Source organism: Neofelis nebulosa, chromosome 12 (assembly GCF_028018385.1).
Source record: "Neofelis nebulosa isolate mNeoNeb1 chromosome 12, mNeoNeb1.pri, whole genome shotgun sequence".
NCBI classification, from domain to species: domain Eukaryota; kingdom Metazoa; phylum Chordata; class Mammalia; order Carnivora; family Felidae; genus Neofelis; species Neofelis nebulosa.
The window spans coordinates 84,260,898-84,275,857 of record NC_080793.1 but is presented as its reverse complement, the minus strand read 5'-3'; the positions used below and the strand labels follow the sequence as shown (position 1 = coordinate 84,275,857).

Sequence of the window (14,960 nt, the reverse complement as noted above, 5' to 3'; positions counted from 1 at the left end):
TTTACAGACAGAAAGCTTAGGTTTGTTTGTCTCCCAGTTGGGTGGAAATCAGTTAAGAGAATGTGGCAGTGTTTATAGCATTGGTTAAAACTGTGCTTCCCTATCACCTTGCCAGTAGATGCCATCACTTAAAGATGTGGAGTTCAAAGTTTTTGATCTTGACCCTCACAACGATGTGAAGTCAAGTACGTCTTATTTTTCAGTTCAATTTGTGTCAAGTTCAATTTCACTGCGTTTTCTTAAATAGACGGGATGTTGGCCCTAATCCTAGCTCTAGATCTGAGGGAGAGAAAAAAGATATGGCATATATACACATGAGAATATTACTCAGCATAGAAAAGAATGAAATCTTGCCATTTCCAACAACACGGATGGAACTGGAGAGTATTACACTAAGCGAAATAAGTCAGAGAAAGACTGTATGGTTTCACTTATATGTGGAATTTAAGAAACAAAGGAGAAAGCAGAATTTAAAAAAAAGAGAGACAAACCAAGAAACAGACTCTTAACTAGAGAACAAAGTGATGATCCAGAGGGGAGGTGGGTAGGGGGTGGGTGAAATGGGCAGTGGGGATTAAGGAGTGTGCTTATGACGGGGCGCCTGGGTGGCACAGTCGGTTAAGCGTCTGTGTCCGACTTCAGCTCAGGTAATGATCTCACAGTCCGTGAGTTTGAGCCCCGCGTCGGGCTCTGTGCTGACAGCTCAGAGCCTGGAGCCTGCTTCGGATTCTGTGTCTCCCTCTCTCTCTGCCCCGCCCCTGCTTGTGCTCTGTCTCTCTCAAAAATAAAACATTAAAAACATTAAAAAAGAATCAAACAAGTCTTATTCACTTGTCACTCAGGACTACCCTGTGTATACACTCCACTGAGGACACACTGGGCTATTGTGCTTGTTCTTGGGCCCTGGGCATTTGCTTGTGCTCTTGTTGTCCAGTTAGAACACATATGCTCCCTTCATCCCTGTCTCTGTCAGGAAGAGGTGAGGGTTGCAAGTAACAGAATTCTCCTCTCCCCTCTGAAAATGACAGGCTTTATTCTCCTCGACATGGTATCTTTGTTTCTTCCCTTATGCCAGTATTTCTCAAATGTGTCTTTTATTGGTATCCCTGTAGTAGTATTTGTCCTGAAATGGTCTTACTTTTCTTTCACTTCAGTACTTATTTATTATAGAAAGCTTTCATCTACATGAAAAAAAATACCAGTATCCCTTGATAAATAAAAGCTCAGCACAAAAATGAATCCAATAAAACCTGCAATGATACTGACTTCTAGCTAGGTAATGCTTGTCTGAGACACACTCTGTTTTGGTTAATGTATTAAAGAGTTTCTCCTTGATGCATTAGGAGGATTGAAGAAGAATGGAAAACAGAGTAACTTTCTCACGTTTTGTAGGTAACGCCATGTCCGTGAACCATCTAAAATAACTTCCCGTGTCATCTATGTGTATGTGTACGTGTCCCACACTCTGGGAAACGATACCTTACTCCTGTGACCTGATAAGTAGCTAGAGGGCAAGAAATGATTCTCTTCTCCGTGTCCTTTGCCTTTCTGGGGAGCTATTGCTTAGGTCTCTAAACCACCCTCCTTCTGGGGGACCTTGAGGAGCCTTGTGAGCCACCGTGTTATTTGATGGGAAGAAATGAACAGTTCTTTCTGCGACACTGGCCGATGGGTCGGTCTTCTTCTCTTGGAACATCAAGATAGTAGGCTTTTCAGGCCTGGGGTCACAGGCTGGAGAATGAATGTTTTTCCTCAAGTTCTGGTGCACGTACGTGTTTTGGGGGTGTACATGGTGTCAGGGGTGGGGAGTGTAGCAGAGGAAGACTGCGGCGTTTTCTGAACTTCCTTAATTCACAGAGTTCTGTTCATGAAATGCCCCAATGCTCTGGGAGCTGGGCTGGTAGGTTCGCGTCTGAGATCAGCATTTTGGGGGGACCGGGACAAGACTCTGGAGACCGTCTCCTCCCCAGGGTCCCCGCCCTACTCCCTCCACTCTCCTTTTATGGAAGAGGAACCAGGGTCTGGCAAACAAGTGTCGTGCCAGCTATTGACTCTGCCTATAAGCTGCAAATCATACTTGAATCCAGACGCTTGCGACAGAAACCAATCACAGCAGCCCTCCTGTGACTGATGTGAGTTGTTCACAGACTGTTTTTCCTCCTTTTCCAGGCAGTGCTGAGCCCTCTCATAGCCATTGCGCTGAAAATCTCCCAGATTCATGAGAGAACCGGCCGGAGGGGCCCCACAGTCATCACCTGAGTGGAGGAAAGATCAGTGACGAGGGCCAAAAGAGAGCGCTTGGCGGGACATACTTCACCCACGCCTTCTTGCTACCTGTTTGTGCCTTTTACGACTTTGGGGAAAAAAAAAAAAAGATAATATGTTTATGGGGGGAGGGGCGGTGGGGAGGAGAAAAAAATCTGTTTTGTTTGGGTTTGGCTCAGTTCCTCCAAATGCAACAGGGGCTTCCGTTGTCTGTTAAAGCTGCACTATCATTTGGTATCCATATTTTAGCATGCAAAGGAACCTCACCTTTTGAGAAAAGAGTTAGCGGGCTGGGAAGGTGTCCATCCTGGCATCTGTGCGCCGTTGCTGTCCGGTGTGGAAAGGTGCTGAAATCATGGTCAGAGCGCAGTGCCAGAACTAAACTGACCCGAAGGCACAGGTGCCCCTGGGCGGAGCTCAGAAGACTCTCCTCGGCGTGGTGGAGGGCTTGGCTCTTCATCCTGGGTCAGGTCTCCCGTGAGGGGAAGGTTGGGCCCCTCATAGCGCACCTCATGCCCACAAGCCACCGTATGGCCCCTTCCCCCACCCTCCCATCCCCCCCGGAGTCCCCAGGCCGAGTTCTCTCACGCCTTCCAGAGCATTCTGCAGATCACAATGGCACACTTCCAGCGAAGCATATCAAAAGGGTGTTTTCCTCTCTTATTTTGTAAATATTATTTTCGCTATTAAGCTGGCTGCGTTCTTTACAACTCAGCCAATCCTCGTGCAGGTGGAGAGCGGTTTCTTGGCAGGACTCTGCAAATGAGTGCCTACGGTCCCACCAGCACTCCCTTGATGCCATCATGTACGGTGACACGGGGGTTTACATGAATTCCTCCTGGGAAGACAGAATACCACCATGTCCGCTGTCTCTCTGACTTTCTCTCTCTCTCTCTGTTATCTTATAAGGGTCTATTTTAATGCAATCGTTTGGACATAGTTCACATCTTACAGCGGCTATAGAAGGAGACAATGTGATGGTGTAAAAGTAGGGAATAGAGTACTTACTGGGTGGTGGTTATGGGCCTGATGAGGGGTGGGGGGCCCCTGATGGAAACCAGAAGGTCACAACTGGCTTTCTTTGCCCAGGAGCAGGATATTGTGGCCCTAGCAGCCTCCGTCTGTACTCAGCCAGGACACTCGGTGTGGTGCGTGGGACCTGTTTGCATATGTTTTGCTTCCTTGGGAACAGCACTGTCACTTAACCCGTCGTCAGCACAGATGACGTGATGCGCTTTGACTGTTAAGCAATGTGTTGTTGCTGTAGTCAAGACTCGTGCAAGCAGGGAGATGTTCCCAGTAAGGGATTTGTTTCCACTTTCTATCTCTGCTTCTGTCAGAAAGTCGCTAGGACACTTAGTAGCCAATAAAAAAGATTCCTTATTTCAACCTTTTGCACGGATTGTGGATTTTTGCTTGTTTGTTTCACCATATTGGTCACACTTTGCTAAGTCTGTCTTTCAGAACACTCCCAAGGGCTGGCTTTCATTACATTACATAGATGGAACCAGAAAGGGCAAATTGCTCAAAACTGCCCTCGGGAGTCAGCAGAAAAATAAATTGGCAACTGGCGTTTCATCGTTAAGTATCTTCATTCTGTAATAATGGAGGGTGGCTTGGAGCAGAGATTCTAAAGTTATGATATTTGTCAGCGACGAGCGCAATTTGCCTTAAAGCTTCGCTTCTCACTGGCTTTAAGCGGATGCCTGTGTCGGCCATATATTCACTGCGCGGCTCTGTGTGGGTCAACACACCTTGGATGCCTTATTAGGCTTACCTCCTAGGTCAGAAAATAGGTAATTTTTCTCAAGTTGCTGAATTTTTGACCATCTCTAACTTCGAGGTTCAAATGTAAATCCTCATTTACAAATTCTGGGTTTTTTTTTTTATTTCTAGCATATCTGTCTGGCACAGCCCAGGTTTTCATTCATTCATTCATTCATTCATTCAGCAAACACTGATTGAACAACTACTTTATACAGAGTCCTGTTTTTGGTGCAGCGAGATGTACAAAACATGATTCCTGCTCCCGGGAGTTTGTAACTTGGGAACAGGAGGATGTGAATGTTAGGGTAGAGGTACAAGCAACACGCTTTGGGAAACGTGCAAGGTGGACTCTGAGATGACAAGACCCGCGGCGCTTGAGGGGTTTCCCAAAGAGTGGGGCTTCCCGGGACTTATAACCATGTATGTAATTTCACCAGGGGTCGGTGTAGCGGAACAAAGACTAAGAGTGGAGAGGTAGGGTGGCTGGAGGGGAGGCTGGCCTTGGGTCCGGTGGGAGGATGGCATGGACGAGTGAGGTCGAGGGAGACACCGCGTTATAAATACCAGGCGGGGCATGGGTCTGGGCCCAGCTATGGAAAGAAGCAACTGCACGGCCACCTGTTTTTACAGAGCTTTTTCTCAGCTAGGTTGCCAAGGAGGAGGTCGTGTAGTGACCCTAGGACACAGCCTTTCCCTCTGGAAACCTGCTCAGTTTCACATTGCCGGGATGTTCTTTCCACCCTGCATAGAATCCAAGCTTCTCTTGCAGAGCTATATATGCATCTGCTCTTGCCTTACCCTTAGGAGATGTTAAAGACAGGAAATCCCTGGTCTCTCTGTCTTAAAGGTGACTCTCCAGCCACCAGTCTTTCGGAAGAATGAATGACTGGAGAGGTCCAAGAATTTTGTGGGGACCCCAGGAGGCAGTCATAGAAGATGCTGTGGATGGAGTGTGGCAACTATGAGGGCCCCCTCTTCTACTCGGCTAATATTGAGGGGCTTACTCGCTACACCATGTGCCTCCAGAACAATGATGAGCAACAGTGTGGATGATCCAGTGGTTCCCAACCAGGGCATTGCCACTACTTACCCACGGGGTGTTTGGAAATGTGTGTGGATACACGCCAAGGAGGCATTTACAGGGAAGAGACCACGATTCTAAATATCCTGCCAGGTGTCAGCCAGTCCCTTAGAACAAAAAAATTGTTTTGCCTCATTCGTGATTCTTGGGTTTATTAGCTGACCTTGAGAATGGCAGGCAGCCATTATTAAAATGAGATCATGTATGAAATCTTACTGATCCAAGGTACAGCCTATATCCAAAGTACTCACGGAACAGATCGTTTTGTGTGACGTTTCAGACCGAAGGCCTTGGACATGACCTGAAGGCTTTCTACACGGGAAGTCTCAGATTGATGGTTGGCCCCATGGTGGCACATTGGGCTGACGGTTGGCTGTTCTGAGCCAGCGGTCTCTGCAGATAATACAGGCAATGACGGGGCCAATGGTGTGCTGACTTCTGATTGGCCAACTGTGGGTCAGTGTAAGGCATGGGATTTACTTTGACAGCCATATCCATCCGCCATGGCAGGTGCGTGGAATCTGAGAAGCACCTGGGGGATCTGGTAGTGACAAAACAGGTGACTCCGTTTTATTATTTGATCGTGCACTGGGTGCTCTTGGAGCACACGGACACTGACATCTCAGACACCTGCCTGGAGGACATTTCCTTTCCCGAGTGGAGAAGGGCCTGAGAAAATCGTGCACCTTTCAAAATGACGTAACTGCCCGTAAATCAGTTCCTGGCCCTTCAGCAGTTACAAACAGCAAGAGATTGCCAGAGGCAGCAGAGCTTAGCAGATGCCTTTTCCGCCTCAACTGGCCACAGTCTTTATCGGTGGACGTGGCTCATGCAGTTGACAGCCCATCTGGTATGTGAATCAGCCTAACCTGTCATGGAAAATTACAGAACATGGTGTATGCATTATATACCCACATCCTTATTGTCTTTTCATGTCTTTTCATGCCTAGGACGTGTCCTGCAATATAGGGAAGCTGGGGAGATACCTCACCAAAGACCGTGTGTTTATGTAGAATACTTAAGGTATGGGTAGACTTACCAGTAAAAGGAGTTTTGGAGTGGAGAGTTCAAATATACACCTGCTGCATCTTAGATATGTATAAGATGCAGCATAGTGACTATAACCGACCTCGTGATGCACATCTTCTGGGGGGGGGGATGGGAGAGTACTTAAAGTTGCTACTCAAGAGGGATGTTACAAGATTAAAATACTGAAGAGCCAGCACCTCTGAGGATTCCCCTTCCTCGACGGGTGAGTCTACCATTCCCATTTGGGAGGAGGGAAGGAGGGAAGACTGTAGTGGGAGTTTGCCTCTTCCCCACACTCTTATACCCTACAGGTCTCCCTCGCCATCCAGGGAATCGTGGTTCTCCACCCATCACCATTCATTTCACCACATACTTAAGGAAGAAGAGGGGATGCAGTGTATGCCTCCTTGAGTAAATCTCCCAGGGGTGGCCGGTGAATCTTACGAAGCACCACGGAACACTTTTGTTCTGAGTTGCAGTGGGGCTTAATTGTTGGGCCTCTCAAAGGTGGGATTTGTTGGGGGTAATCCCCATGTCCTTGAGGCAAGCTTGCTTCAGAGGACATATGTTTTTAAGAAAGCAATGAATCTCTATTAGTGGTCCTTATTTAAGTACAAAATTTATTGCAGTAAAGAGATCAAAACGATTCTCTTAGGTAAACCCGAATGAGTGTGTTTCATGTGACTATCAGAAGTGGGAATAACCATCCGCTACAAATGCAAACTCTGGAAGAAAGCCCAATGACAGAGTTTGTTCAGGTCAGTGGATGTGCTCAGACCCCAGAGAATATTCCAGGAGAACAATCTCAGTAGAGCAATGGAAAGACATGACAAGAGAGAAATAATAAATTGCGTTGCAGATAAACAATCACCTTCCTGTTGGACAACCATGACTGGCCTTCATATCCAGGTATGCCCTTGATGTCAAGGATTCAAATCACGGATGCCCAAATTCATGTTTCATGTAAAGGGACCAGGATTTCCTTTCATGTGGCTTCCTGTGTATTTGTCAGGACACGCATAATCTGTGCACTCAGCAAAAAAGGGGAAGAGGAGGCCATGGAGGCCCCATTCCATCTCTACAACTCTCTTCCTCCTTGAAAGATCTTCACCCTTCCCACCACTGTCCAAACCATCTTTCGTCATCAACGGAATGATCAGAGGCAAGGAAACTGCACCATGAGGTGAGGGCCAAGCTCCTGGGCAGAAAACGTGGGGGGCTTATTTACATTTTAAAAGTGAACCCTGTTATATGTCAATGACAATGAAAAAATTTTAAATCTTTTTTAAATTAAAAAAAAAAAAAGCAAACGCTAAAGCAAGCTTGGTTGCTTCCCCAAGGGCTTTAAGGTAGTGCACCTGCCCTGGGGCTCTGCTCCTATTAGGACCCACTTTCCGAAGCAGGACTGAAGTCCAGACTGCTCCATGGGAGGAGGAAAGTAAGACAGGGTTAACCCAGCACAAATGTTTGAAGCGAAAAATCCTCTCACGCCCCTCTGTGGACCCTGCTTCACCCTCCCGGAAACAACTGTAGGTTATCTGGAAAGTTGCTTAATGGCTCGAAGTCTCAGTTTATGTGTCTGTAAAAGGGGAATAGCCACTGCGCCTGTTACCGAAGGGTATATTGAGGGCTAAATCCAAAGCACACAAAGTTCATGGTGCAGAGCCCATCCTATAAAAAACACTCTGTAATTGTTAGATATTGATCCCAGCATAAATTCCTCACTTGATGGAGGAAGAAACTGAGGCCCGGAGAGAAGAAGATTCTTGTCCAAGCGATAAGACATTAAGCTGCATCTCTCCCCCCACCCTGCCACCCGACTTGTCCTCTTATATTAAAACATATAATAAAATATAATAAAGCTGAGGAGGAATCAGGGGGTTTTAAAAGAAATGTCCCGAGTCAAAAATGCATGGATCCATATCTTGAGACACAAAGAACTTTCTGTTAAGGATCAAAGCATTCCACCATAGTCTCCTTTCTTTCAAAGTCTAGAGATTCACAGGGCGATTTGTTGAAATATACATGTATATTTTAATGCTTTTCAAGATTTACATCAAAATCTAGATTCATACAACCTATGGCTAATACAGTTTCTTCCCCTAAATTCTGTGCCTTATGAATTTTTAAGTCTGTTCCACTTGAGTGTCTGAGAAATCTTGTCCTCTCTGCTTGTACAACCATCCCGTTTTTAAGATCTTCCTTCAAAATTCTGTGTTCCAGCCATTTTGAAAGCAAATATTACAGTTGCTGTCCACATAGAAACCACACACACACACACACACAATTAAAAGAAAGTCATACAAAGTAACATTCGTGGCTTCCAAGAGGAAACCTCCCGTAAGGTGAATTACGATGCTGTCACTCTAGTTAATAGGGTAAACGGGGGGAGCTGCAAAGCCAGCCACCAAAACCTGCAAATTAAACAGGATGATGACCCTTCGTCTCCAGCACACTTTCTTCTTGCAGTTGTTGGGTAATGTACCTGAAAGCCCATGGCTGTCGATGAGCAGCACCTGTTCTCCCCATTGGGGGCTGGGGTGCTGGAGGGGGTTGAGTGAGAGCTAAAAGCCTCTTGGGGCACAGCTCCAAACGGCTGTCCAAAAGCCCAACTGGGCTGAGATTAGCGTGGATTCTTTGAAATGTGGCTTGCTGTCCACCACACCCTTCCGGGACCCCACGCTGCCCTTGCAGACCAAAGCACGTCCAGGAAACCATAACGCTGTCGTTTCCCGCATCTCCTCGGCGTGCGCTCGTGAGGGTCCCCGAAGACCCTTTCCCTCCCGTCGTCCAGTGCCCGCGTTTACTACCAGCAGCCGTATCCCTTGAGGGTACATCCCAAGCACTAGAGAGTATCTCCTGCTTCAGCATCCTGAGCATCCTTCAAATGGTGTGGCTGTCGCCACCCCACCTGCCACGGACTCCTCATAGGAAGGTGGGGCCTCTGGGCGGGCGTCAGGTGCATCCTCGAATCCAAGGCCCATCTCTGTGTACACAGGTGGAGGGACATCCGAGGCCTCTCCCTCTGCCGGACAGGGTTGCTTCTCCACATCAGGACTCTCTTCATACGCAGGGGGGTAGAAGTCTGGCCTGGGGATCAAAATGCCACACACGTACACATGTTATTTAAGTGGTTAACGCCAAAGAGGCATATGCCTGACTCTCTCAAATCACACTGTGTGAAGCGAAACTGTTAAGAAACATTGATTTTGAAACAGATGTACTTCTTCCCTGGCATCACCAGTTTTCTAAAAAATGTGTTTTTTTTCCAGCAAAACCCTCCTCATCAGCCATGGGATGTGTGACTCTACAGTCATATTTTTCCCAGTGGGTTATTCCAAGTTATTCCCTCTCTCTTGCTCACGGGAACCAGGGGCTTTCAGCTGGGGGTTCTTCTAGAGGGCAGGAGGAGGGGGCCTCAATGCTTGAGCTGCCTTCCACCCAGGTATTTAACTCATCATATCCTTGTCCTCGTGCATACACTTCTCCTTCTCTATGTGGTTGCACTCACTGTCTCAGATCCTCAGAGCCCACAAACTAATGGATGAAAACCCACGTATAAACTGGTCAGATGGCTATGTTATACCCCTGAAACTAATGTAACGTTGTGTGTCAACTACACTCACATAAAACATTAACACAGCAAAATACAAAAAACCCCAGCTCGGTGCAGTCTCCTCAACTCTGACAGATGCTCCCCTCTTTCTTCTCCCTTTTTCAAGTCTCAGAAAGCACGTTTCCAAAAAACATACGCGTCTCTCAAACTATCTCCACTGACAACTTCATGTAGATTTCACTTGCAGCCCTTTCTATGCCAATAGGCCAATGGCGAAAGGAGCCATTCCCGCCAAAGGTGATGTATTCATCAGTAATCTTGCCCAACGTTGCTAATTGCTGAATCCTTCTGGCTTCTCCATCATGAATGGGACGGGGTGGGGGTTGGTGCGAGGTGAGGAAGAGAGAGGGTGAGCTTGATGGGTTTATTTATAGCGCGAATCCCTCGGTGCCTACGGGGAGTGTTTGTGGTATGTAACCACAACAGAACAGAGACTGCCATTTGTGGCCACAGCTCCATTCCAAATATCACCAGGCCCAAAGCCAGATGGCTAAAGACGCTGTCTACTGTATGGCATAAATCTCAGCCTTCACTCAGAAGTGTCACAGGGCACACGCATAAAGACACTGAAGACAGAGAGGTGAGCTTTTTTTGCCTGGAGTGATTTGAGAAGCTTCCGGATCACTGCCACCCGCCCCCAGATCCCATCCACCTCTCCCAAACCCGTCCGCCCACACCAGTTCACATTCTCGGAGCCCCACATTCCACCACTGCAGACTCATCTGCTCTGATGCCTCGGTGTGGGTTCCCATTTTGAATGCAAATGCTTCTCAGCAATGCAACGTTTCCTTGACTGACTTACTGGCCGCTCTGAGTAGGCTGGGTACCTATTAGGTGCCGTGGGAAGAGGCAGGTCAATGTGGTGTCATGATAGCCGCATCATAGATCACTAAAATAATTCAGCACGCTGGGATGTGATGCGTGTGTTAGTAAATTCGAGCTGCCTCCTAGAGGCAATCAGTTACTCTTATCAGGGATTCACATTCTCGAGGCAATCATCTAACATTTATACAAGAAAAAAAAATCATCCCTCGAGAAGCATCATCTATGATCATTTCAGTTATCTTAATCTTTTATCAAACCCAGAGACCTTGCTAGTTAGCATAATAAACATTGGAAATGGGGGGTGGTTATTATAATTAGTATCTTATTAATTAGCATAATGCCAAAAATCAACCATCATGGGTAAAATTGCTTATAATCAAGATACATATGGGGCACCTGGGCGGCTCAGTCCGTGAAGCGTCCGAGTTCAGCTCAGGTCACGATCTCACGGTTGGTGAGTTCGAGCCCCATGTTGGGCTCTGTGCCGACAGCTCGGAGACTGGAACCTGCTTTGGATTCTTTGTCTCCCTCTCTCTCTCTGACCCTCCCCTGCTGGTGCTCTGTCTCTGTCTCTGTCTCTGTCTCTCAAATATAAACAAACATTTAGGGGGAAAAAAGGATACATGCAGTAGCTAAGATATTTTATTTTTTTTCAATGGTTTATACTATTTATTTATTTATTTATTTTCAATATATGAAGTTTATTGTCAAGTTGGTTTCCATACAACACCCAGTGCTCATCCCAAAAGGTGCCCTCCTCAATACCCATCACCCACCCTCCCATCCCTCCCACCCCCCGTCAACCCTCAGTTTGTTCTCAGTTTTTAAGAGTCTCTTATGCTTTGGCTCTCTCCCACTCTAACCTCTTTTTTTTTTTTTTTTTGCTTCCCCTCCCCCATGGGTTTCTGTTAAGTTTCTCAGGATCCACATAAGAGTGAAACCATATGGTATCTGTCTTTCTCTGTATGGCTTATTTCACTTAGCATCACACTCTCCAGTTCCATCCATGTTGAGTAGCTAAGATACTTTAGATCAAGAAGGCAAAAGAATTTTTTAAAGGAGTCTTGCAGCCTGTGTCTTAAGGATGATGCTTGAGGTTTTATCCCTGCATGGTCCTGTGTTGGGTGGGCCAAGAGTGAGGAGGGTTTTGGTTGTCTGATACCAACCCTCAGGTGAACTGCATTTGGCTATACTGTGGCAACATATATATAACCTGAAATTTACCACTTATCCATTTTAAGTGTACCGACGAGCGGCATTCAGTACAGCCACACCGTTACGCAGGCATCTCCAGAACTTTTCCATCGTCCCAAGCTGAAACTCTGTACTCAGTAAATGGTAAGTCCCTCCTCCCCCACCGCCAGCCCTGGTCACCCCTGTTTTACTTTCTGTGAATTTCGCTGCATCTCATATAAGTGGAATCATACAGCATTTGTCTGTTTGCGTCTGGTTTTTTTTACTTAGCATAATGTCTTCAAGGTTCATCGACACTGTAGCATATGTCAGAATTTCCTTCTCTTTATGGCTGAATAATATTCCGCTGTGGGTGTAGACCACACTTTTTTGTTCCTTCATCCACTGGTGGACATATGGGCTGTTTCCACCTTTTTGCTCTTGTGAATAAGGCTGCTGGGAACAGTGGTCTACAAATATCGCTTCAGGTTCCTGCTTTTAATTCTTTTGTCTGTATACCCAGAAGTGGAATTTCTGGATCAAGCAGTAATTCTATATTTAACCTCTGTACTATTCTTCATAAAATGATTGCACCATTTCACATTCCCACCCGCAGTGTATAAGGTTTTGGATTGCTAACACTTGTTTTCCGTGTGTGTGTGTGTGTGTGTGTTTTGAACAATAGCCATCATAATGGGTGTGAGGTGGTAAGATTAACTGAACTACCTCTGGAATGTTATTATCTGGCCTTGAATCAATCTTTCATGCAAGGTGTGATCAGAACACCCAAAAGGTCCATTAGCTGGGACCACACAGAGTTCGTGAAGAGGTGGCAGGACTAATTCTATGCCTGTCTGTTCATTTGTTGTGTGGCAGAATTGGGCCTGGAACTTGCTTTCATTATAACCCAGTAGCCAGGCTGTGGGGGTAACTTAACCACCCCCTGCCCCTAAGGACAGCTCCCATGATACAACAAAAGAACCTAAGAGTTGGGCCTCTTAAGTTGGCTGACGTAGCTCTTCAACGGGGGAGAGGTGGTTTCTCTAAGTTCCCTCTACTTGAAGGATTTCCCCAGAAGCAGCCCCATTCTTCCTAAGGATTAACCCCAAGTAATTTCCCAACAAGAAAGCTCCATTTCTAGACATACAGCCTGGCAGGACGTGGATATTATCCCACTGTGGGATTAGGGTCATTCCATTTTCCAGAACTCAGCCCCATTGCAGCTCCCCTCTGTCCCCTGGCTTTTCCGCACATACCTGTCGACTGTGGCCAGAGGCAGTGCCCCGTGAGCAAGGTGTCGTCTGAGCACGTGCGTGAACACCCCTTTGCTTTCCCTGGCCTGGCGGTAGGTACTCCAGAAAATTCCACTCAGAAGGATCACAAACCCCAGGGGCAGAAGCATATAGGCCAGGATCAGGTTCCCTCGACAGTTGAACATCGATCCTGAGGAAATGAGGAAGGCTCCCAGGCAGATCATCAGGAAGCCCGTCAGGAGGACAAGGGCACAGAGCACTAGACCGGTTCTGTTCCGCATCCCTGCCCCTCCGTAGCCCTTCCTCTCCCCTGCTTCCCTTGCTCCTCGAGAATGCTTTCATTAGCCAGCTCGAAGCTTTATATGCTCTGGGACCAAGTGGCCTTTGGACAATTAAGTGAAGTAGGCACTTAGAAGCTATTCATTAACCATTGAAAGTAACCGTAATATCCTTGGAGGATTAACCTAAAAACACAGCATTGTGTAATGCAGGAAGGCGTGGCTTCTCACTGCTGTGTTGCTCTTCTGAGCTGGACCCTCGGCCAACCCCAGTTGTTTGAGGGAAGGTCTCCTTTGATTAAAAGGGCACGGATCTCTTTTTCCCCCTGGTGGGTAATTCTCCACCAATGCTCGAGAAATTAGCATTCCTTGATGAACTATCTTCTTTGTGGTTTGGCAGGGGATCCTTCCCTGCTTTCTTCTCTCTCTCTCTCTGTACTTGAAAGACATTTTTAAAGCTCTTAACAAGTATGTCTTGCCTCTCTCAATGGAACTCCCTTTATTGCCTTCGTCCTATGTTACTGGGAAAAATTCCAAGAGAAAATCCCGTGGGGATGAACTCCCTGATTCCTTCTCTGTGGATAAGAAAATGAGCATCCACAGGGGGAGGAAAGGGAAGTCTGGAGAGAAGCGTTGTAATCGGCGGAGCTTTGGGAGTTTGGGGGGGAATTTCCGGGGATGGTTGGAAAAGGTGATGATCTGGTGACTTCTCTGATTCTGGTTTTGTATCTTTCCCACTGTCGGACCCAAACGTTGAGATCGTGGGGTCACTGCTGGTTAACACACAGGTGTTTGAGAAAAAATGTTTGCTTTTGCTCAACTGTTGGCAACCATGCTTGGCTTAACTTTCCTGCTCTTGCAAGAGGCCACAGGTATTTAATAAAAGAGTATGCCCTAAAATGTGTAGCATGTCTCCGCCATCGCACCAAACAGACAGACACGTGTGAGAAGCGGTGTCTGTTCAATCCACACCCTCCCTCACGTACACCTTAGGGTGTCACAAAGCATAGTAAAGCCTCTGAAAAGTCCTGCAGTCTTTCTTCCCCTCTGAAGACACATATGAAATGAAATTTGTTTTGGTAGCTGCCGTGCAAAAAACGTTCCCTGTCCTCTCCCCTCTACCTTGCTCTAGGTAGCTTCGCCTCAAAAAAGGTTTACGGAACCAGCCTTCTGTTTTCTGTCTGGGGCTCGCTTCTTCCGTCTTGACCGTCTTTGGTCACGGACACCCTGTTCTAGATCTGGCGCGTGCTCCGATTCCTTCCAATTTTATTTGATGGTTTGGCATGTCCCTGCCGAGAGTCTCCTGCCCACAGGGACTCTGGGTCACATTTGTGCAGAGGGATTGTCTTCAGTCCCTCCCCGCTGCTCCTCTACCCTGCTCCTCCGTTACGATTATTTTCCATTTACTTTCCCAACGGGAAAAGGAATTCCTCTCCCCTGATGGCGCTCTGTCTCTTTCTCTCAAAAACAAATAAAGGCATTAAAATTGTTTTAAAAAATAGAACATGGCTGGCTGTCACTTCTGAAATTAGGTTGTAAAATTAGGTTTTTTTTTTTAATGTTTATTTATTTCTGAGACAGAGGGAGACAGAGCAGGAGCGGGGGAGGGGCAGAGAGAGAGGGAGACACAGAATCCGAAGCAGGCTCAGGGCTCTGAGCTGTCAGCACAGGGC

General features: G+C 46.9%; 2 protein-coding genes across 2 annotated transcripts in view; one reads left to right on the top strand and one right to left on the bottom strand.

Moving 5' to 3' along the window:
- The window catches only part of PGM5 (phosphoglucomutase 5), a 184,828-nt gene extending 181,169 nt beyond the window's left edge, over window positions 1-3,659 (top strand). Inside the window, exon 11 of the mRNA XM_058693250.1 lies at window positions 2,170-3,659. Coding sequence (XP_058549233.1) covers window positions 2,170-2,259 — 90 coding nt within the window. The 3' untranslated portion in view covers window positions 2,260-3,659. The remainder of the gene's footprint in view (window positions 1-2,169) is intronic.
- A 4,493-nt stretch (window positions 3,660-8,152) lies between these two features.
- TMEM252 (transmembrane protein 252) lies at window positions 8,153-13,370 on the bottom strand. The gene is made up of 2 exons (XM_058693255.1): window positions 13,013-13,370; window positions 8,153-9,232 (listed from the first exon to the last, which is right to left on the bottom strand). The coding sequence occupies exons 1-2, from the start codon at window positions 13,288-13,290 to the stop codon at window positions 9,007-9,009; spliced, it is 504 nt and encodes a 167-aa protein (XP_058549238.1). The 5' UTR covers window positions 13,291-13,370; the 3' UTR covers window positions 8,153-9,006.
- Between the last annotated feature and the right edge of the window lie 1,590 nt (window positions 13,371-14,960).